Source organism: Poecile atricapillus, chromosome 25 (genome assembly GCF_030490865.1).
Source record: "Poecile atricapillus isolate bPoeAtr1 chromosome 25, bPoeAtr1.hap1, whole genome shotgun sequence".
Classification (NCBI taxonomy): domain Eukaryota; kingdom Metazoa; phylum Chordata; class Aves; order Passeriformes; family Paridae; genus Poecile; species Poecile atricapillus.
In genome coordinates, this window is record NC_081273.1 from 6,865,913 (window position 1) to 6,888,312 (window position 22,400).

Here is a 22,400-nt window from a genome sequence, read left to right on the forward strand (position 1 = left end):
CGCCGGGCAGCACCGGGCCAGCACAGGCGGACAGCTGTCAGCCGCAGGACCAAAACAGGGTGTTATTATTGCTGTAATTCACAGAAAATAATTCACTTTTATCAATATAGAAGGGCGCAGCCAGGGCAGAGCGCCGGCTGGGGCCGGTGTTCCCGGCTGTCGGGGTGGGGACGGGGGAGAACGGGCTCGGCGGCCGGGGCGATGGTCGGGGGCTTGTCGGGGGTGAACACTGCCGTCCACACGGCGGGACAGACGGACACACGGACGGACACACGGACGGACACACGGACGCGCACGGCCCCGGCGGGCGGCGCGGCCGGAACCGGAGCGGCCGCGCGTGCGCGCTGTGCGAGGACGGCGCCGTTGCCGGCGGCCCCATGACGGCCGAGCTGCGGGCCCGGGGCGGCGGCGAGGTGAGAGAGCGGGGCCGGCCGGGGCGGCGGGAGGAGAGTGCGGGGCCGGCGGGGGGTGCCGGGGCGGGACCGCGGCAAGGCGGGGCCGCGAGGAGGGCGGCGGGCGGCGATCCCCGCGCGGGGCCGGGGCGGCCGCCGGAGCGACCCTCGCACGGCCGCGGCCCCGCTGCTCCCCGAGCCGGCGGCCCGCGGCCGCTCGGGGCCGGCCCGCAGCGCTTCCCCGCTGTGCCGTGCGCGCTCTCGCTGCCCCGGGCCGGCGGGCGGCGGGGCCGGCCGCGCGCCTTTCGTTGGGAATAACGGGCTCCGCTCCGCGCGGTGCGCCGGTACCACGGGAGCGGGCTCGGACACCCCTCCTCTGCCGGGAGCAGAAACGCGTGCTCCCGCCGCCGAGCAGCATCTCCTGGGGAAACTTAACGAAAAGCGCTGCTCCCAAACTTCAGGATTCTGCGTACATTGTCTCTGAAGGGACCCGGAGCCGGACGCGAGGCTGTGTCACTGCTCAGGGGACTGCAGCCCACACCATCCCGAATTGACACAGGGGTCTGCACGGTTCTGTAGCATCTCTGTGCTCTTAGGACCCGAGAGATGCGTTTCAGAGAGGTCAGAGTTACAGGGTGGGATGGGACGAGGGTGTCAGGCCTTTGGCTGTGCGTTTGAAGTGGCATTGGTGCCATGCCCCGGTCTTGTGGGGACAGTGACCAGACGGTGCCCACTGTGTGCATCTTGTGCACATTACTGCAGGACAAGGTTGCTGCCTGCTGCTTCTTCTTGTGATGGATATTGGTTTGCGAAAGCCTTGGCTAGGAACGTGGGCTTTGTTCCTGCCATCGCCTGTGCGTTTCCAGCCCTCTCCGTATCCATTTATCCCCACGATAAAAAGCATGGCTGAGGTGCAGAGGCTGAAGGCCAAGGCTCTGCATGCCTTTTCTGTGCTGCAGCCTTCCTCCTCCTTGTGTGCAGCTATTTCTGGAACCCCCTTGAACTCCTGCTCTGCATTTGCTCCTTTCCCTGTTCACAGTTTCTCATCAAAACAAACTTCTAAGGGTGGTGAGTCACCTCAGAGCAGGGAAAACAGCAAAACCTTTCTGTTCCCATCATTCTTGGCTGACCTTGTAATTTTATCTATAGTACCCTCCTTCCTCTCAGCCTCTTGGTTTTGTACTCATCTCTTGTTGCTGTAATTTAATACTAATAGGATTTGGGTTTGGGTTGTTATTTTTCCAGCAGATAGGGCTTTGGTTCAGTTTGGGTTTGCAAGTGCAGGGTGTATTAGCAGAGGCATCACACTGGTGTTAATTAGCAGCTACAGAACTTGTTTTATAGCCCCACGGTGCACAACCTCAGAGAGCAATAACCAGACTAGTTATGGCAACAAAACCATGCGCACTCCCCAAAATCTTAACGAATTGAGAGTGGTTCCTAGTGGCTTTTGTGGGCTGCCAGGCAGCCATAACCCTCTTAAAAGTGGTATGGAATAAGCTCTCTGCTGTTAGCACAAACCTTTCCTCAAAGGCTGAATAAAAGCACGCAGAAATCATTGAAATATTAAATGGCAATTTAAAACAGAGGATCAGTAATTGGCTTTAATGCTTACAACAGCCTTTGTGAGTTCTTTCTTTGCTGGAACAGAAGAACCCCAGAAAATCGTGCCCTGTCCTGCCTCGGGTTTCATTATTATAATGAAGTGTATTAGTAAGGCTGTTTGTGGGTTTTTTTTCTCCACTGGAAAAATCTGCCCTGCGGCGTAAGGTGGGGTCAGCCGACATGCACAGCACGCGCTAAGGCAGCAAAATTAGCAACATGATTCAAGTGGTTTGCCTTTGTGAGAGTATGCCTGCCCCCAGCCTCTCAGCCTTGGCTCCTCATCGGGCAGCTCCTCCTGGGGGTGCTCAGGTGTCCCAGTGCATCTTGGCTTTTCTCAGGATAAAAAGAATGTGGGATGAGCTGAGGGCGTTTGCACACACATATGTGCTCTTTCTTGTGAAAGTTGAGCAATAGTATTTTAAATGGGACTACCATGGATAACTTGACAAGAGAATTGCCACCAAAAATAATCTGGAGGTTTTTTGTTTTAACAGCTGACACAGGTGCATGCTGTGTTTGTGTGTGGAGTAGCATCCATCACTGGTATGGGTGGGGGCCTCAAAAAAGTAGTTGATTCATAACTCACCGGGTGGAACTTGTGCTCCAGTGGCCTGGAAGCTTTTTGAGTTTTCTCTCAGTGGTGAAAGTAGAATCTTGAGTTCATTTGCCTGCAGCTTTGCTGGTTAAGATTAATTAACAGTGTGATCTCAGGGAACAGGGATTGATTGGTCTGTGCTGACTGCAGGATCCTCAGCAGCCTCTGTAAATCAGGATACACGACACAGACCCAGCAGTTGTTCTTGCTGTAATGTCCTCCCCATACCACATGCAATGCCAGCATTATGGAGCTGCATCTCAGTTGTCACCCAGACCGGGCTGTTGGCAGCAGCATCAGCTGAACTGCGGCTGTGAACAGGGTGGTGGGACCCCCAGTGCTGGGAGGCTCCTTGTGGGGAGCTGCTTCTCCTAGTAGTCACTCAGTGAGGCTAAGTGGCTGAATTGGCCAAAGGCTGTGAGCCATAGCATGGGGCCTTGAGCAGCTTGTGTCTCACCAGACCTCAAGTGATTGGTGTGGAGTGGGAAGGAGGAGCAATCAAGGCGCCTGGGCCCTTGCTCTGACACCTTATTGTCAGTAAGAAGTGACATGCACAAGTGGCATGTGCCACCACACTGAAAATAGCTCCTGACAGTGCCCTGGGAGCAGGCGGCCGCCTTATATGTCCTGCTGCACATGCTGCTGCCTCGGGGGGTGGGGAAGCCCCTTCCCACCACAAGTGCTGCACATCCCACAGCTGACAGTGAGGGTGGCCTGCCCTCCCAGGCCTGCCTGCATTCTCCTGAGGATATGAAGTGTTGAATGTTAGTCTGTGAAGTTAGCAGGGAAAAAACCTAAGTGCAATGTTCAAGCTGATGTTGGTATTTGCATTAAGCAAGTGTGACTGGGCTTGTGTGTCAGTCTGGCAGCAGAAAGGAAGGAAAGAAGCAGTGCTCTGCTGTGCCCTCAGCAAGCCTTGCAGAAACAGCTTGATGTCCATCCTGGTCACCTTTTCACACGAGCTTTCTTTATTTCTTGTACATAGGATTGCCAGGTGCTCTTAAACCAGATGAAAGAGATCACAGGAATTCAGGATTCAGCATTCCTGCTTGCCGCTCTAAAGGTTTGTGTATATTGCTGTTGTTTTGGGGAAAGGGAGCTCTGATTTTGTCCAAAACCTCAGGCAAGTTCAGGCTCCCACCCAGTATAGCACACAGGTGTTTGCTGGTGCGTTTGTCAGCTGATGGTGAGCTGGGCCTTGTTAGAATGGCCTGTGAGACCAATCCAGGATCAGCCAGGATGCATGAGAGGCAAAGGGTAAATCCTTCGCTGTTGTGCTCCTCACTGGTGCTTTGCTTTCCCCGATGATTCTACCAGGCTGCTGATGGAGATCTCATGGAAGCAGTCACCTTCCTGACGGAGGACCCCACTCCAGAGCCAGTGCAGAGCTCAGCTGCTGCAGAGCCATCCGCCTGGGAAGGGAGCGTGGTGGGCAAGCTCCCACAGGGTAAGCTTCACCTCTGCTCACCCCTACGGCTTCACGTGCTTGTGTGAACTCAGAGGGGAGATTCTCATCCTCCCTGTTTCTGCCAGTAGTACATCCCTCCAGCTTCTGTTCTGGTGCATATTTTGCCACTACTGATCACTTAGTAGTGTTTTAATAATGTTTGGAGGTGACACATCACAGTTAAAAAGCTGATGTTCCTGTCTCGTTATTTCAAGAGCTCTGAACTGTTTTCTTAAGCTCTGAATTTGTCTGTAAGGAAATCTGGGTAGTGGCACAGCTGCATGCTCTGCCCTGTTCTCCTCATCCAGCTCACTTAGTGGCTCTTAGGTTGCTTGGCATGATCTGAACAGGGATTTCTGTTTAAAACCTGAGCTATAAAATTTTGCTTGTATTGATTGAAGACCCATATTTGTGAAGTGGGATGTTTTCTAGAATTTCCTCTTATATACAACGTTTGCTGCTTCTGTTGGAAAACTGATCAGAATGCCGTCTCCACTTCTAGATGTTAGTGCTGTACCTGCCCCTCACAACCAAGACAACCTCTGCACAGACACTGTCAGACCACTGGAATCACCGAAAGCTCCGGCTGCGGAAAGGGATGCAGCGGAAAGGTGAGTGGAACTGTAAGGCCCCACGCTTTGGTTTTCCCAGATATCATAAATGGGTTCTGAAGCTGGTAACTGTAGAACTAACATGGATCACCTGCCAGGTGGACACCTACTGGCTGGAGGGGAGTTTGATCCCTGTAGCTCTCGTGAATCTTTGGGAGGTGTTTCACAGCCCAGTGTTTATCTCTTGTGACAGACCACAGGACGCCCATTCCGCTGAAAACAAAAACCGCTCCAAAAGGAAACGCTGTGAAGTCTGGGGAGAGAACCCCAAACAGAATGACTGGAGAAGAGCGGATGACTGGCCTGTTGGAATGAAAAATATTGGAAATACATGTTGGTTTAGTGCTGTTATACAGGTAATCTGCAAAAAAGTTCTCTTTTTCTAATATCAAACTTGCTGGGGTCTTGGAGTCAGAATGTTTCTCAGTTAGAAGTAAACATGCAGCAGTTTTGTGAGGGAGTCATTGTATGCAGAATGTGACCCTGCCCAAACACAGAAACTTCTGGGTTTATGTGATGTGACTGGGCTGTGTTCTGGGCCTGTACAGAAAGAGCCAAAGAGTGGTTAAATAGGCTTTGCTTAAAAATAGCTACAGATACAGAGGATCTGTGTGTCTATATGCAGGGAGTTCTGCAGCAATGGCCAAGTGCCTGCTGAAATGATAGAAGCTTGCCTGGCAAAGTGAACTGATAATTTAATTTTACTGCAGTTATTGTTGGCTCAATAACACATGGTGTATCATATTTCAGTTAATGGAATACACTGACATAGATGCTTGGACAAATAAACAGCTAGGCAGCATATATTATTAGTAATGATCTGAAGAAGAGACAATAGTAAGTGGAACTGAGCAGATTTGTCTCTTCTAACCATTTCACATCAGCAGAAAGATGTTAATCATTTGTCTTCAGCTCTGAGAGGAAGGAAGAAAGCTAAAAATGGGTTCTTCTCACCATGGCTTTTTGGGTGCTTTTCTGAGCCTGCCTGTGCAGAATAGAGTGATTTTCCTAGTTTATATATATCCTAGAAATGGCAGGATGAGATTTTGTCCTTGGGTGGGTACAAATGTGCTGCTGATCTCAAAAGTCTATTCCAGCCTAGTGAAGTCTATAATCCTGATTCTGTGCTGGTGCAGCACGGGGGCTGCTCACATTGTAAATATGTGACATGAGACCATGGGGAATGGGAAGTTTGCAAAAGAAACCTGTCAAGTCAGAATGAAAACAGGGCATCAGATTGCAGTGAGTCCAATCCTTGCAGGTGCTGACCAAGCTTTACCTCTCCTCTCCTTTCAGTCTCTGTTTCAGCTGCCAGAATTCCGGAGGCTGGTCCTTGGGTACTCCCTCCCACAGAATGTGCTTGAAAGTTGTCATAGTCACACTGTAAGTTTTGTTTCAGTAACACTGTCAAGTTTCCCTCTTTTGTGATGTAGCATTCTGCTCTTTCTCTAACCAGATTTAATTTGGGGCCATCTGAGACCTGTAGCTTTAATATCATTTGGCTACCTTTAAGATAAATTTAGGAAATTCTCAAAGACAGAATCAAGACAGCAAAAAAAAGAGCTGCTTCTTGTACCCCTGTCTTCTAGAGCCTTTAACTGCTGTGTGGGGAAATGTTTTTTCCCATAAAACTTCTTTGGCAGCTCCAGATTACTCATTGGTTTGCATGCATGGTAGAAAAACTGGTGTTTGAGCCAGTGTGCAGCTGGTTGGGTACCTTTTATGATATGTGTATGTGGTGTTCAGTAGCACTAAGTTTTGAGGTGATGCATTTTAGAGCTGCAGGAAGGCTTTGATTTTTCTTTTTTTTGCAATGCAGGGAAAAAGAAATATTGCATTCATGCAAGAACTTCAGTGTCTGTTTGCATTAATGCTGGGGACGTGGCGTAAGTTCGTAGACCCTTCTGCAGCACTGGAACTCTTGAGGGATGTGTTTAGATCAGCTGAGCAACCCCAGGTAAAACCACGTTGAAAAGCCTTTTGCTCTGTTCAAACCAGCAGTCACAGCTACGGCAACCCCATTTTGCCTCATCGTGCTGGTATTTTCAGAGGCCTTTTCCCAGCCAACAAGCAGCTGTCCCTGTGTCATTAGAGCAGAATGTACATGCGTGCTAATTAAGCAGCCAGCGTAGCATGGCACTACCCGGTGCCATCTGCGTAGCTGGGGAGCGATCACGATAATTTCCTCTGATCTAGTGTTGAGATGAGCAGAGTTCATTATCAGTCCAAATCAGCACAGCACTCCAGTCTCACATAGCTCAGCTGAGTGGGTCCAGCAGCACCAGTCAGGTTGTGTTCAGTGGGCCTGTGACACCAGCAGGCTGGGGGAACACTTTCTGGTGGGTGTCACAATTGACTCTCCACTTTGGTCTCTCCTCTAGCAAGATGTGAGTGAATTTACGCACAAACTACTGGACTGGCTGGAGGACGCATTCCAGCTCACTGTGAATGTCACGTGAGTTCTCTGTGCTCTCGGGACTTTGACCTAAGGAGAGTTTTAATAAATGAGAGGACTTTATGTGAAAATTTTGAGCAAATGAGTGTTCTTTGTTTCCTGTGGATGAGGCTTAGTAAGCTTGAAATGTTGTGTCTGCATCTACTGTTGGTGAGTGTGGGACTTCACTCAGCGCTGATATGGCCTGCAGAGTAAATGAGCTTTTGAGGGAGCTCAGCAGCCCTGATGAAAAGAAAAACTCTGATAGTTTGAAACTTCCTTTCAGAAGCTGTCATCTTAACTTTTTTTTCCACTCTTGCCAGTGTGTTATAATGTGCTTTGGAATATGGAAATTAATGAGAAGCTTCCTCTTAATTTATTGATTGGATAGAAAAATGTACTTTTGACTGTAGGCCCACAAGCAGAGGCTTAGATAATGACTTGGGGTTTTTTTGCAGCCTCCAGCTGCAAATGAAAGTGTGCTTTTGCTCTGTGAAACAGGAGCCCTGGGGACAAATCTGAAAACCCAATGGTGCAGCTCTTCTACGGGACTTTCCTGACTGAGGGTGTCCATGAGGGTGAGTTAAGGTTTTGGTAGATTCAACTTTTTAACTCCTTTGAGTGTTTTGGAATTAACGAGGATTTTTTGTTCTCTTGAGTTAGCTCATGGTTTCTGTATGGTTTCCATCATGCAGGCAACAGTTTTTCCAAGATTGAGACCTTTGGTCAGTATCCCCTTCAGGTAAATGGTTACCGGAACCTGAATGAGTGCTTGGAAGGAGCCATGGTGGAGGGAGAGATGGATGAGGCAGCAGCATCTCAGTCAGTGAAGTATGGACAGGAGGTTAGTTTGACCTTTTTTGTCAAGCCTTTGGTTTCCTGCAGCAGAAGAGTGCAGCACACACAGTGCAGGGGTAATCTGAGAACTTTAAATGGCAACTGTGGGTGTTCTCTAAGAATTGAATACAAAACATTTTCTGGATACCTGGAATCTCATTTAAATGTCTGTTAGTGTTAGGTGGTCAGACACTAAGTGTGATTAGACACTAAGTCTTCGCTGATTTATAAAGATGTGTTGTCCTATGTAACCAGTTCAAAAACTTTATTTTAAATTGCAAAGGTCAACGTCTGCCTCTGAATCAAGTGTGATCAAGTCTCTCTCTTTCTGTTGAAGCCTACCTGTACCTGAGTAGGGGGAGACCTACTGCCTCCATATTTTCGGAGGGTAAAAGTACAGTGCTTAACTCCATGGTATGCCATTTGGAATTTGTCTCTTTCTCCCTGTTATATTGTGTACAGTTTGGGGGTTTTCTTCTTGATTTCACTCTTACGTTCTGACTGATGATTTTATTTCTTTTTTTAATCTCACTAATCAAAAACCAATCATAAAAAATTTAGTTGCAGCAGGGGGAAGAAGCACCATTGCATTCAGCATCCTCTGTGTGTAAGTGCAGCAAAAGTTAGCTTGAAGAAAGGCTAGGAAACAACATTGGCAAGGGTATCTGGTGTAGGCAGAGCAGGGAAGAGTGTTTCAGTTCTATGAGAATGTCTGAAAATTGTGTTGCTGTGGTTTAAACTAGCAAAGGAGAAACTAAGTATTGAGCAGGGGAGCCCTCTTCTGACTCTGGACTCAAATGTTCTGGGTTTTCCTGGTTTCTGCCTGAAGCAGTTCAGGTGCCTTTACAGGCATGATGTGGGTGAAGCTGGTGTTGGCTGGCACTGGAGACAAAGGCACATTGGAGCTCATCAGGCAGGTTGGTTTCAATCCAAGCTTTTTAGTTCCTCAAAATTCTGTCCCAAAATTAAGGGAAATTTGACTGATCATGGAGCTGTTTAAATTCTTTTGTCTGCACAGATAGGAGGAAAAGGCTCTGCCTTAATTTCTGAGAAGTCCTACTGGGAAAATTGTGCATCTTAGTTTCACTTCCTAGGATGTGGTGGGTAAAGGGTAGCATGATAGGGGACATAGGGAATAGGGGGATTTTGTCTTTTGAGCACCTAGGCAAGTGCACTGAAAGTCAAAGCAGCAGTGGAATTAACAGAAACTTCTCCCAGACTATGGGAGCAGAAATCATTCCTTCTTTGTGGTTATGGGCTGCTCTGTAGAAAGCTCTGGTGTGCAGGAGTTTTGTTGTCACAGCATATCTGACATGAATTCCACAAAGGAATATGAGCTTGGTGTGCTCATCCTGAATCCAGACGGGAGCATGAAGTGGGTGGTGCCAAGCTAAGATAGGTGAAGGAAGTTTCTGGCAGTGGATTCTGGAAGTTGTTGTGAATCCAGGAAGAGCGAGAGGAAGTGTAAATTCAACTGAGAATTTTTCTTTCAGCCTAACTCTAAAATAGCGTATGAAGCTACAGAAATTAGCTGTGAGTCTTCTCTGAATCCCCTAAATCAAGTAGTTTGCAAGTAGACTGAGAGAGAATAAGGATTCTGGTGCTGCAGGAGGACTCCTGGTTAGTTCATCACTGCATATGATCTGTCTTAGGAAAGAACTCTCTTGGGGGCTCTTAGATGATGTGCAGATTGTGTGTAGCCTCTGCTAATTTGTGAAATTCAGTGCTGAACTTGTTAATAATCCATCATGCTGGATGCATCAGGCAATGACAAGTAATGTAGAGAGCAATTACGAGGCTTTTTCACAGTAAAAATGTAAAATGGAAGCATAAATTTCTAACTTGTAAAATTTGGCTTTCTGACTAGTCACTCTGCAAACAAAACCTAATTTAGTGCTTAAATACAGTCTGAATCATATAGCAGATTTAAAATCAGTCTGAAATCATTTAGCATCAGTCTAAAATGTGCCATTAGCAGTCATCTTAAAACAAGTCCCTTTGGGGGCATTTCTGCTTTTGTTACAGCGCTGGTTTACAAAACTCCCACCAGTTCTGACCTTTGAACTCTCCCGATTTGAGTTCAATCAGTCACTAGGACAGCCAGAGAAAATTCACACCAAGCTAGAGTTCCCCCAGACTATGTATATGGACAGGTGAGTTGTCCTGTTGTATGGTATGTTTAAAGCTGTTGCTTTGTTATAAATAAAGAAACTAAGAAGGTTGTTTGGGTGAGCAAGGAAAGATTCTAAAATATTTACAGAAGATTGTGGATGTTAGAAGTAAACAAATCTCACCTGGCAAACGGGGATCTGTATTTCCGTTTAGATACCTCTACTGCAATAAAGATCTTATTCAGATGAAAAGAGAGGAAATGAAGAGATTGAAGGAGAAAATGGTGACTCTGCAGCAGAAACTGGAAAGGTGAGTAGTCAGCTTTCAGTTTTATTTTTATGCCCTCTGGAGGAGTGTGAGTGTTGCCTTTTAAATGAGCTTTCCAATAGCACAGAAACTTTTAGGGGAAGGAGAAACAGCAACATGTTTGTTCTGAAACCTGGAAGAAGGAAGTGTATTTTCAAAAACAAACCTGTCTCTTCAATGGTTTCTAAATTTTACTGATACTGTTACAGGAATAAATTCTGTAAGGAGCAGAGTTGACACTGTCAGCTGCACTGGCAATGGAGGTGAGGAAGCCCAGTAGCACATTACAGAAGAACTTGTTCTTTTGTGGCATGAGGTTTAAACCCATCTCATTTCTTCATTCATACAACACCTTGCATTTTTCCATAGGTACATGGAATATGGCTCTGGCCCAGCCCGTTTCCCACTGCCTGACATGCTGCAGTATGTGCTTGAGTTCATTGCTACAAAGCCAACTGTGGCTGTTTCCTGTGCTCAGAGCTCTCAAACAACACTCCTGCACTCCCAAGCCAAGCCTCGTGTTTTGGACGTGCTTTCACAGCCAAACAGGTCAGTAAACAGAAATAAAAAGGATGCACATGAGAACACTTCACCTCCCAACTAAATGGTCCTGAGTGTCATTCCAAAACTGTGTTATTTATCTGGGCACTGGTGAACACGATGCTGTAATGTGCAAATGCTTGTGCAAGTAGTGGGTCACTGGTCTGGTTGTTTGGTTCTGTTGGTGTAAATAGAACACTGCATCTTGGTCAGTTCTTTCTCCTTGTCCAAAAGCATCCCTATATTCCTTGGCCAAGCAGCAGTTAAGAACTAAATTTCATGTTCTTTTTGGTTAGGCTACTCATTTTTTTGCTTCATTGACCCGTAAATTACAGCAGTATTGGATTATTATAACCCTGGCCAGCATGGTTGGTTTAACACTCTAAATTAAGCTGAGTAAACTTTCTTAGTAGTAATGGAAGGAATTTTGAGCATTGCTTGTTGTGGATCTGTGCTTAGAGAGTTCTATGAGAACTTTCCTTAGTATTTTTTTAATATTTTAGTTTGGTCTATGAAGGCAGAAGTACATTTCAATGTACTTGTTCCCTCTACATTTTATACCACTCTGGAAAGGAAATCCTGTTCCAGCTCTGGAGTAGTTTTTGTTTGGCTTATTTCACATTCTTTTCCAAAAACTAAAAACTAGAGAAAGATGAAAAAACCTGCCCACTACTCTTGGATTTTGCTCCACAGCATAAAAGAAGGGACTGATACTAGGACTGAAGATGAAGCTTTCTTTGTGGCAAATTCTTCACCACAGCAAAACTCCAATATGGAGCTCCAGCCTCCTGTTTCACCAGCAGAACTGTCTGAACATCCAGCTCCTCACGTGGTCTCTGAGGAAGAGCTGAACCTGGTTCAGACATGTCTGCAACGATGGAGAAATGAGATCGAACAGGACGTGCAAGGTTGGCCCCAAATGCATTTCTAGTGATTTTCCTTCTGAATGCCTCGCCTGGCTTCCCCTCTGTAGCTTTGCTGGATACAGCCTGAACTACAAATAATTTTGTCCCTGTCCAGAGCTCTGGTCTTGAGTTTATCTGATAGTCTCTGCATGGCTTCAAAGTCTTTGAAGTGAAAGGAGCTAGCATAGCCTCATCAGTAGTCATTAATTTTTATGCATTTCTCTCATTGTTGATGTTCTTGGCAGATCTGAAGGAGTCTATTGCTGGAATCAACCTATCCATTGAACAAATGTACCGTGACCCTCTCCTCCAGCAGGTAGGAAATGCAGCTTCAGTACATAAATATTAAACTAGTATTGCTGATCTTCATTTTTGTTTAGTAGATCTTGGTTTAAATTGCCCTCTTAACTCTATATTTAAATTTCCAGTGATGAAGCAAAGAAAGATTTACTTATAAAAATCTTTTTTCTTCTTTCCTTAAAAGTAATTTTTCACATAGTAAGGAATTTATCAGATTGCTTGGCTCTTGTGCCATACTACACCTACAAACACTCCCAGTGTTTGTGTACGAAGGTGAGGCAGAAGCAGTCCCTAAGTGCACATCTGAATGATGTCCATGTCACTTTGCAGGTTCCCTATCATTTGCATGCAGTCCTGGTCCATGAGGGGCAAGCAAATGCTGGGCACTACTGGGCCTTCATATATGACCAGGCTCGGAGGAGATGGCTCAAATACAATGACATCTCAGTGACAGAGTCATCGTGGGAAGAGCTGGAGCGAGAGTCCTTTGGAGGCTTGAGGAATGCCAGTGCCTACTGCCTGATGTACATCAGTGACCAGGTGTCCCGTGGAGGTGCAGGTACGGAGCCACAGCTGCTCATTAATGAGATGTGTGTGTGCTGGTGTGTCTCTTTAGCCTGCATGATCATTATGTTCCTCGGCTTCCCCAGCACAGCTGTCTTCTGACAAAGCACAAAACTTCAGCCCAGACAGGATTGAATTAGTCTGCTTTGTGCTCGATTAATTTCTAAATCCTTGATAGGGCTGAAAACTTCCAGGAGCAGCATCCAGGTGAGACTGGAAACAGCACCTCATGCCTGAATTATGTGTGTACAGACTCACACTGCCCTTTTGCCACATTTAACATGCATCTAGTGCTAGTGTTCTTCATCTTGACTTTTTGTAGTGTTCTTATGGCAGCATTTGTTTCCTCAGGGCATGTGAAATGCCTCGGACTTTATCTCTCCCATTTTTATCACACTTCCTGACTTGTTTGCTTGGTCTTTGATGATTCTGTTACACTGAATCTAAATGGGCTCTTTTTTTTGTGCAGCCTTTCCCTGAGACGTTTTGGTATCTGAGTGGCTCAAACTTAGTGTGTTTGCAGTGCCAGTGTATAAATAGTTTTGTGGAGAAATTGCTGTGCACGTGGCTCTAGACATGGCAAACAGCTGTACAAGGACCCCATAATTTCACGCATGGCTCATTTTGATGTAATAAGTGGAAAGAAACAATGGAAAGCTGACATTCTGTTCATTGCTAAATGTGGCTGATGAGGATCTGGAGGTTGTTCTTTGTTTTCTTATGGCAGTTCTGAAACGAACCCATGGAGTGGTTTTTTTCTCCTATTTAATGCGATTTTTTGTTGTTTTTTAAAGCATTTTGCAACAGGTGCATAAAAATACCTGCTGTAGAAAGTTGCCATTTGCTTTTGATAAATTTTAGGGCTTGTCTGAAGCTGATGTTGCTTGGGTTTTGTGCTATTTTAAAAGTGTTTACTGAAGTAGATGTAAAAAGCATTAAGAAATATCAGCATGACACTCATGCTGTAGAACCCATGCAGCCCTTACCTTTACCTGCTGAACAGTGACGAAGGTGTGTCATCTCTAGCTGAGCTGTGAGCTTTCCAGGTGTTGGCAGTTCAGTGCAGTTCCTTGTACAGCTGGAGCCCTTGGATCAGGATGTGTCTGACCTGCATCAGCAGGCACTGGTTCTGGAATTGCTCTGTGTAAATGCTGTCCCATAGTGGAACAAAACGGGGGTTTGCTCTAGATAGATTTGTCTGTAGATTTGTCTTTATTTTTGCACCTTTGCTTCTGGATCACCTTAAATTACAGAGCCAGTAGAAAATGTGGCTTCTTTCTCCTTTTATCCTTCAGCCAATTTCCTCCTGGCTGCCCATGATATTGTGTGTGTGCTTAGTCCCTAAGGGTGGTGCCCTGCCACAGTGTGTTCCCTTATGCCAGCCTTGCGTTTCCTCCAGATGGGGATGAGGGCCCAGAGGCTGGACAGTTCCAGAAGGAAGTGGAAGCTTTGTCCCCAGAACTGAGACACTACATCCAGGAGGACAACTGGCGCCTGGAGCAGGAGGCAGAGGAGTGGGACGAGGAGCAATCTTGCAAGATTCCTCAGATGGAGCCTTCGCCTACTTCTGAATTGCAGGACCTCTCCTCTGAGTCAGGACCAGGTAATCTCACTCTGAATTTGCAAACCGTGTTGGAACCAGGAACAGCCAGCTGGTCACCAGTACCACTGTGCTGAAGCCTTGCACAAATGTGTCAGAATGCAGGAACAGGTGTGAATGAGGCAGCAAAGGCAGTGCTGGAGGCTCTGCCCTGACAGTGCAAAAGGCTGTTCTGCTGGTTTTGCATGTGCATCCTTCCAAGCCTGTCCCCAGAAATGCTGTTTCCCATTCATTTAATCATCATGGGCTAATATCAGTTCATTTCCAGCTTTTTCTTTTTTCATAAATGTCGAGTGGACAAATGCTGTTGGCTGGAGTGGGAAACGTTTCTTGGCAATCCCTGATGACATGTGCCATTCCCACTGGAAAGGGGTACGCGCACGCTCGCATGAAGTGCCTTCACCTCTGGGATGAAGGTGGCAGCTGTGTAAAACTGCATGGACAAGCTGTAAAACATTTTAGAAAAAGACAGAAAAAATCTTGCAGCTCTTTCTCACTAGTACCACACATCTGTCCTGACAGAGCAATCATCACTCTGTGAGCAGAGTGTGCGCTCCCTGTCCTCGGAGCATGCCAGGATTGCCAAGGAGCAGACTGCCAAGGCCATTGCCAACACTGCCGATGCCTATGAGAAGAATGGTGTCGAGGCAGCTCTGTGCGAGGTAGGAGCTGAGCCTTGGCCCAAGAAGTTTCCCCTTCTTGTCTCCATATTAGTCTTCTTAGTAGACCTTTGCTTTTCCCATTTCTGTGAAGTTCTGTAGCTGTACCACATTTAGCTCAGTCCCCTTTGGCTTTCCTGTATTCTGCTTTGGATTTTCTTACTCTCTTTCTTCTTTTTCTTCTTGGCCACAGCGCAAGGAGGTAGAGCCGCTGAAGGCCCATCCAGGAGAAACATCCCCCACAGTTCAGGCAGAGCAGCCCCAGGACACTCAGGAAGCAGAGGCTGCTGCCCAAACTAGCTCACAGGTCTCTGAAGTGGAAATCCCCAGTGTGGGGAAGATTCCCGTTAGATCCGATGCAGATGGATATAATGAGGAGGTACAGATCCCAGTGCAGGGGTTAATTACTGCTGCTTGTTAACCTGTAGCTTTGTAGTTAGCTGGCTTTGAGCTGCCCTAAGGGTGGGTGTGACAGTGTCTGTCATAGGAACAACGCCCTGTACAAAGTTAGTTTTCCCACTGTGGAGGGGAAGGGGGACCACAGAGTTTCATAATTCCATTTTTAAATGCCATCAGAAAAGGAGCTCTGTAAGAGCACTCAGTTTGTCAATCTGCATGTTGGTCATAAGTCCTCTTTCTCACACAACTGTACCAAAATTGATCCTACCTGTGGTAATTTATTTACACATCTCTTTTCTGGCTTCAGTTACTGTTTTGTCCCCTAGTCAAAGACCTTAATCCCAGCAGCATAATTTACGTACCCCACCCACTGATTGTTTGGGGGTCTGATTTTAACCATTCTCAAACATGCTCAAGCAGTGTGTTGGAAGTTCTCTCACAAGTTGGATTTCACACCAACACTGGGGTTGTCACTCCTTGAGTAGGTTTGATGTGTTCTTGTGTGATGTTGGCTTGAGGAACTGCTGCACCACAGGTTCTGCATTCATTTTACATGAATTAGGAAAACTGAGTGGGACATGGGGACATGGCCAGCATCCTTTACCTTCTCACTTGTTGAATTTAAAAATTCAAGGGTTTGGAGTGACCAGCCTTGAGATCTTTAAATGCCTAAACAAAAGCCCTGCATGTAAAAATGCATGTGATGGATAGAGTCAGTAGCATGCAAGTAACTCACAGCCCCAGTTATCACACCTGTACTCATACAATTTCCTTTAAACCTTACCTTTTGAAATTTTCTTCCATTCTTCACTATGCCGTCTCTTCTTTCCCTGTCCGTTACTGTTTTCCTTGTTCCTGTTTGTGTCTGTTCTCCTGCTTTCATGGTAGGTGATGCTGAGTCCAGCCATGCAAGGTGTCATCCTGGCTATTGCAAAAGCCCGCCAGACCTTTGATCGTGATGGGTCTGAAGCAGGGCTTGTTAAGGTATTGATTTGTTTGCTAAATCAAATAGTATGGATATCTGTTTTCCCAGAATAGAGAGTATGTGCCATATTGACAGATCAGGAATGTAAAGGGAACGATTTGTGCAGTTTTTCTTCTACTTAATGGCCTTTGCCCCGCATTTCAGTTACAGTGACAAGATATCCATGGGTTCAAAACAGTTTTTAGAGCTTGTAAGAGAACACCTTCCTCCCAAGACAAACAGCAACTTTCCTTTTTTCTGCTTGTTCTTTTAGTACTGTAAAATTTGGTTTTTTGGTCTTGAACATACTTGCTTACTGTGACCTCTGTTGTCAAAGATGTCCTCAAGAAATGTCTGTGTGCACAGGGGTTTAAAAGCATAACCAGTGCCAGATGCTGAAGCTGGTGTTAGATTTTACAGGCAGGTAGATTTAACTAAAAATACCGCATGGAAAGAATCATCCCTGTTGATACTCTATGGGAATATAAATCCCAAGATACTCTTGCACCTCCTGCATGTACAAGTGTGTCCCAGTGGATTTTGGCAGCCTGAGCACTTGTTGAAATCCATCTAAGGCAGCTGTACCCCCTTTCTCAAAGGCATTTGCACACCCTGGCACATTTGGAAGTTCACGCTTGATGCCTGGGGTTTGCCTGGCTGTGGGGGCCATTGGTTTAGAGTTGAGGTGTTGATGGGCTTCCATCCACCCCTGGAATATCACTAGCAGAGGAGGCTTGGTGTCACCATAGGAGTCCCTTGGAACAGGACAGGTCTGAGCTCCTGTTGGCAGCTGTGGCATTCCCACGAGCAGGTGAGTGGATCCATCAGTCCGTGTGTTCTGTTGGCAGGCATTCCATGAGGAGTACTCCCGGCTGTACCTGCTTTCCAAAGAGACCCCAACCCCCCAGAACGACGCCCGCTTGCAGCACGTGCTCATCTACTTCCTGCAGAACAACGCTCCGCAGCAGGTGGTGGAACGGACCCTCCTTGAGCAGTTTGCAGACAAAAACCTCAGCTATGATGAACGGTGACTGCCTGGGATTCCAGGGTAGGCTTTTCCCACCTGGATGTGGCTGGGCCCACTGTTCTGATTTTCTCCTTTCTGCTTACATGGAGCAGGTCCATCAGCATCATGAAGGTGGCACGGGCAAAGCTGAGCGAAATCGGTCCTGACGATGTTGACATGGAGGAGTACAAGGTAAGGGACCAGAGAGCTGCTTCTGATCTTTGACGCTGTCCTAGCTGGATCTGTCCAAACTGGGGAATGTGGGGCACGGCATGGAGCTGTGTGGCCAGCACAGTGGTCACTGCATGCCTGTTGGCAGCAGGTGTCTGCAGGAGAGTGCTGAGGGAGAAGGAATACAATGGAAATCTGAGCTTGGAGGAGTGTCTGCAGATGGCTAAATTCATTTATGTGTCAGTTATGAGAGACATTTAAAGACTTCAAAGGGTAGAATCAGGGACCCCAAACTATGGCTGTGAGTGTTCCAGGTGAGACTGATGCTCTGCTTCCCTCCTTCTCCTCACAGAGATGGCACGAAGACTACAGCCTTTTTCGCAAGGTGTCCATTTACCTGCTGACAGGGTTGGAACTCTACCAGAATAGAAAGTAAGTTCCTCTAATTGTGTTTGGACAAGATAAGCTGTAGCTAAAAGTAAAGACCACTTGGACAAAAACTTTTCTTTCTGAACCACAATGGTCTGTGTTTGAGGCCAGTGGGTGGTTTTTTGATCTGCTAATAGCTCTTCTTGAATCCACAATTGAGCTGGTTAACAGTTTAAAAATTATAAAGCTGAGCTGCTGGCTGCCTGCCTGATAGTTTCTGAGAGTTTCCCTTAAGATTGCCCTTTGGGAAGTAGAGCTTTATATTCTGTTTGCCAGAGACGGGTTTGCAGGAATGATTGCCATCACTTTGGGATTTTTCGCCTTGGACTCCTGTACTTAAATGAAACTGCCTCAAAATGGATGTTATGCTTTGTGTAAACACATACTTTGGAGTCCTCTAGGTTTAAAGCCTTGGTTTCCCCCTTACCATTCTAGAACCTGTATTTTCCATAAATGGTGCAGGCTTTCAGAAATTATTCCTGGATGGAAACAGAACTGAATTCCAAGGTGGTTTGCAGTGATGAGCCACCAAATTCAGGTGGGAAAATCAACATGAGGCATGACAAGAGCAGCTTAGAATTCCCCCAAATTGACCTAATGCCTGTCAACAGTTCTGTTTTCTCACCTGAAGCTTGAAATGTATGAGGATCTCAAAAACAAAACCTCCTGCCCTTCTTGGGGTGTGCTCTCATAGTGCAGTTCCTGGAGCAGTACAGAAAATGAACACAGAGCAAACACATTGCACATGAACTTGGTTTTAAGGGGCTCTGCCCAGACACTTATCTGGCATTCTGGGCAAAAAGGAGCAGGAATGGCTTGACATGGAGCATCTGTTCATGTGTGCTTTCCCAAGGAAATACAGTTTTTTCCTTTGGGCCTGATGCTGTTCCATCCAGGCCCAGCAGGAAAGGTTTCCTGAACTGAGCCAAGGACTGGCTGTAGTCATGGGCCCTGGCAGAGCCTGAGGCCTGCAGAGCTGACCCTCTTCTTCCAGATACCAAGAGTCACTCACCTACCTGGTCTACGCCTACCAAAGCAACACCAAACTGCTGCTGAAGGGAACCAACCGAGGCGTGAGCGAGTCGCTGATTGCCTTGTACAGAAGGAAGTGTCTCCTGGTTTGTATTGAGGAGCTCAGCACTCACTTTTGGAGGGGAGGGGAGGGAGCAGCCAGGGCACCATGGTAGCCAAGACCAGTGTGACTCTTTCTGTTGTGTCTATTGACATGATTCTGCTCCTTGCTGAGTACCAGCAGCAATATGGAAAGCAAATAATAATCATAATTCAATTAAAGAACATGCCACATAGGTTTCAGGGAATCTAAGCAAAGGCAGATCTGTATCTTGCCATCTTCAAACCAGAATTGTAAATAAGCTGTATGCTCTCTGTATACAGATACAGAAAATTGTATGTATGTGTATGAATATGTATATTTTCAAGTTTGTTTTCTATGGTATGTTTCCCATGACTGAAAGTGGCTGTTCCATCAGAACCTGGTGCTGTTAGTCCTTATTCTCTGCATGGCTGCCAGTGCAGGGCCCAAGCTGGGCCTTTACTGGATAGCTATCCACAGTCCATGCTTGTTCTTTACAAGTCTGTCCCCAATTCTCCTTCCACCCCCAGAAGCTGAATGAGGTGGCAGCTTCTCTTTTTGTCAGCTGTGAAGAAGCTCATGTGTCAGAGGGTGTGAGCATCCTGAATGAGCTGATCATCCCCTGCATGCATCTCATGAACAACTTTGAGATCTCCAAAGAGGACCTGGATGCCATTGAGATCATGAGAAACCGCTGGTGCTCCTATTTGGGACGAGAAGACATGGATGGTAGGAAATGGCTGCTGTTCATGGGCAGGGTAGTATCTGGATCTGAACTGGGAAAGAAGGACCATCTAAATTAAATTCCTGGTGTCTACACTGCAGCTCAACAAGGCCCTTCTAATTGTGGGAGGAAAAATGCATTTGAATCACCCATTAAATCCTGTTACAGAAGAAATTAATCTTTTGCACTAAAACAAGCTGCAGAAGGGTCCCTCATTCCTAAAATGGGATGGCTGATGTCCCAGGAAAGGCTTAGAGTTCCCTTGAGGGGTTTGGGTCTTCTGTTAGGGTTTCTCCCTGACTGGAGGTACCCAGGAATGGCAGGTGAATGCAGACATGCTTGGTGGTGTTGTATGCTCCTCTTCAGGAAGGAGGAGAGCAGGTGTTATCAGAGGCCAGGGTTATGGAAGATGGAATGGGGGAGCAGATTTGGGGCATCTCTGCCTTCTGAAGGGGAGTTTGTCATTGTAAAGCTGAATGTTGGTTCTGGGCAGCTGTTCTTGTTCTGAATTTTCTTCTGGAGTCAGCCTCTGTGACTCCAGGTCATTTACCTTCAGACAAATTGGTCTTGACCTGTGCATGAAGGTCTGGGAGAGTCCCTGCAGAGTTTTTATCACTAACAGAGGGTTAACTTGATGAAAGAAAATTATGCAAGAACACAGAGGTTTGTTCTCAAAATACAGTTGTAAAAATTCATATGGATAGATTTATCCCAGTTCCTGGACTGGATGTGACAGCCTTTGCTTTCGCAGAAGGTTTTAAAGCACCAGAAGCTGAGTGCTTGCCCCTCCTGGGTAACATGAGCTGGCTCAGGTGTTGCCTGCTCTTCTTCACCCCGTAGTGGCTGTGCTGTGCCGTGCACATGGGCACCAGGAGCAGATGGTACCAGCTCAGCATGGGCTGAACTGGCCTGTCTGAGGGGATGTGAAGGCTCTGTTCCCCTCAATTGCACAGTCAATATTTGAGCATCACCCTGAAGCATGCAGTTATTCTTCACCGTATAGCTTTCCTGGGAAAGCAGCATGTCTCAGGGGGCCAGGTGGCATTGGAGCTTCCCCCACATAGCCCTGGGCAGATGGGCAGGACTCGAGCTGGCAGCAGCTGGCTCGAGGCCTCCTCTTTGTCCACAGCCTCTGTTTAGCCCTGGTGATGGGGCTGGGTGGCTCTCACACAGGGAGAGGAGTCTGCAGAAAGCATCACAACTCCTTGACTCAGGGCCTGGAGCACTCTGCCATATGCTGCACTGACTGTTTCCTCCTTTCCCTCTTCACAGCAAAGCTGCAGATGAAGCTGGGTGAGCTGCTGCCCCGGCTTCTCGACGGCTCCACTGAGGTCATTGTGCTGAAAGAGCCCCCGAAGATCCGACCCAACTCCCCTTACGACCTGTGCAGCCGCTTTGCGGCCGTGATGGAGTCCATTCACGGGGCCTCGGCCGTGGCGGTGAAGTAGCCCCGGGCTGCTCACCATGTGCCTCTGCCGGCCTGCCCGGGGCCTCCGCCGCCTGGTGCTGGAGTGGGGGAGGAGAGGGGGTGCTTTGGATTCCAAGCTGTGTTCTTTGTAAATATGAGCAGATAAAAAGCAGTATTGCACTTGTGAGGCAGAACGTAAGGCAGTAACACAAAGGACCTGGACCACTGTTACAGTGCAAGGCGCAGGCCCTGGCAGCACCATGGGGCCCAACCAGGCTCCAGAGGTTCTTCTGTCATGGCAGCCTTCTAGATGCAGCCCCTGGGCCCGTGATGGCACAGGAGCCCAACTCTCTCAGCACTGTGCACTGTGGCTGGGCTGTCGGGCACTCTCACAGCTCCCTGAATGGTCTCTGCCAGAGGCTGCGGGCTCCAATCCAGCCAGACTCCTGCTCATGGGAGCCTGGGCTGAGTGAGGAGGAGGCAGCAAGGAGCAGTGGCTCACGCTCTGTCGCGTGGGCAGTCATGCACACAGCTGCGTGTTCTGGTCAAGTCAAGCAGGCTTTTGCCTTTTGTATTCCAGCTGGCACCAGAAATCACACAGGAGCCTTCCTTAGAGAGGCACAGGCAAATCCTGGCAGTGAGGAGCCAGGACGGGGCTGTGGGTTTGTGCCTGGCAGGAGCTCACTGGCTCAGGGCAATCACATCACCCCAAAGGATATTCTCCTCATGGCCGAAAGGCAAACTTCCTTCTCCCTTTGGGTGGTGGGTCAGGGCTGGATTAGTGTCAATGACAACATTGAGGGCTCAGATCAGCTCGTTGTGTTGGTGGTGGGTGTTTGTGTTGACTTTGTTTAAAAAGTGCCCTGTTGGCGTTTCCTTCTGCGGTCACCCTGTGCTTGCATTTGAGCTGCAGCGGTTGTAAGCCAGAAGTTCTGAGTCAGTGGAGGGGGATCCTGTTTTTTGGAACTATGCAGAGTTTTCTAACAGTGCAATAAAAGCATTTGTTCTATGTTAGAATGAAAAAGCTCCTTCCATGTCTTTATTTCACTCTAGGGTTCTGCCTGAAGTTTCCTCCTGTACAAAATGTGTTGTCCTTAGCAGAGCTGCCTTAGGCTGGTCCCACCATCCTGTCAGGGGGTGTTTCCCCAGTACTTAAGAATAAACTGCTCCTGTGGGAGAATCTTGCACTCTCCCAGTGACTTTATGGTGAAGTAGAGCTGCCATTATCCACTCTGGCTGCCAGTGTCCCAGCAGCAACCCATGCCTCCTCAGGGACCAGGTGCTGCAGTGCCAGCCTGC

At 47.4% G+C, this 22,400-nt stretch overlaps 1 protein-coding gene across 4 annotated transcripts; it reads left to right on the forward strand.

The window, feature by feature from the left end:
• Positions 1–124: 124 nt before the first annotated feature.
• USP28 (ubiquitin specific peptidase 28) lies at positions 125–22,120 on the forward strand. Of its 4 annotated transcripts, none has more exons than XM_058856934.1 (26): positions 125–413; positions 3,578–3,655; positions 3,910–4,039; positions 4,542–4,650; positions 4,844–5,006; positions 5,947–6,033; positions 6,470–6,607; positions 7,032–7,105; positions 7,586–7,662; positions 7,780–7,928; positions 9,947–10,074; positions 10,247–10,342; positions 10,709–10,888; positions 11,573–11,787; positions 12,030–12,100; positions 12,415–12,643; positions 14,048–14,251; positions 14,771–14,910; positions 15,101–15,286; positions 16,195–16,290; positions 17,119–17,297; positions 17,390–17,468; positions 17,800–17,879; positions 18,871–18,994; positions 19,500–19,698; positions 20,966–22,120. In XM_058856934.1, the coding sequence occupies exons 1-26, from the start codon at positions 378–380 to the stop codon at positions 21,139–21,141; spliced, it is 3,423 nt and encodes a 1,140-aa protein (XP_058712917.1). In that variant the 5' UTR covers positions 125–377; the 3' UTR covers positions 21,142–22,120. The 4 variants fall into 4 exon arrangements, with proteins under 4 accessions (XP_058712917.1, XP_058712916.1, XP_058712915.1 ...); XM_058856932.1 differs by lacking the exon at positions 125–413 and adding an exon at positions 677–1,013 and having other exon boundaries at positions 20,966–22,119; XM_058856933.1 differs by lacking the exons at positions 15,101–15,286; positions 16,195–16,290 and having other exon boundaries at positions 274–413.
• The last annotated feature ends 280 nt before the right edge of the window (positions 22,121–22,400 follow it).

Bases quoted from the DNA above. Each gene is read 5' to 3' on its own strand.
- USP28 (XM_058856934.1), top strand. From the start codon at position 378: ATGACGGCCGAGCTGCGGGCCCGGGGCGGCGGCGAG. The intron at 10,889-11,572 runs GTCAGTAAACAG...TTTGCTCCACAG, and splicing joins GTGCTTTCACAGCCAAACAG to CATAAAAGAAGGGACTGATA. The intron at 17,880-18,870 runs GTAAGTTCCTCT...CTCTTCTTCCAG, and splicing joins GAACTCTACCAGAATAGAAA to ATACCAAGAGTCACTCACCT.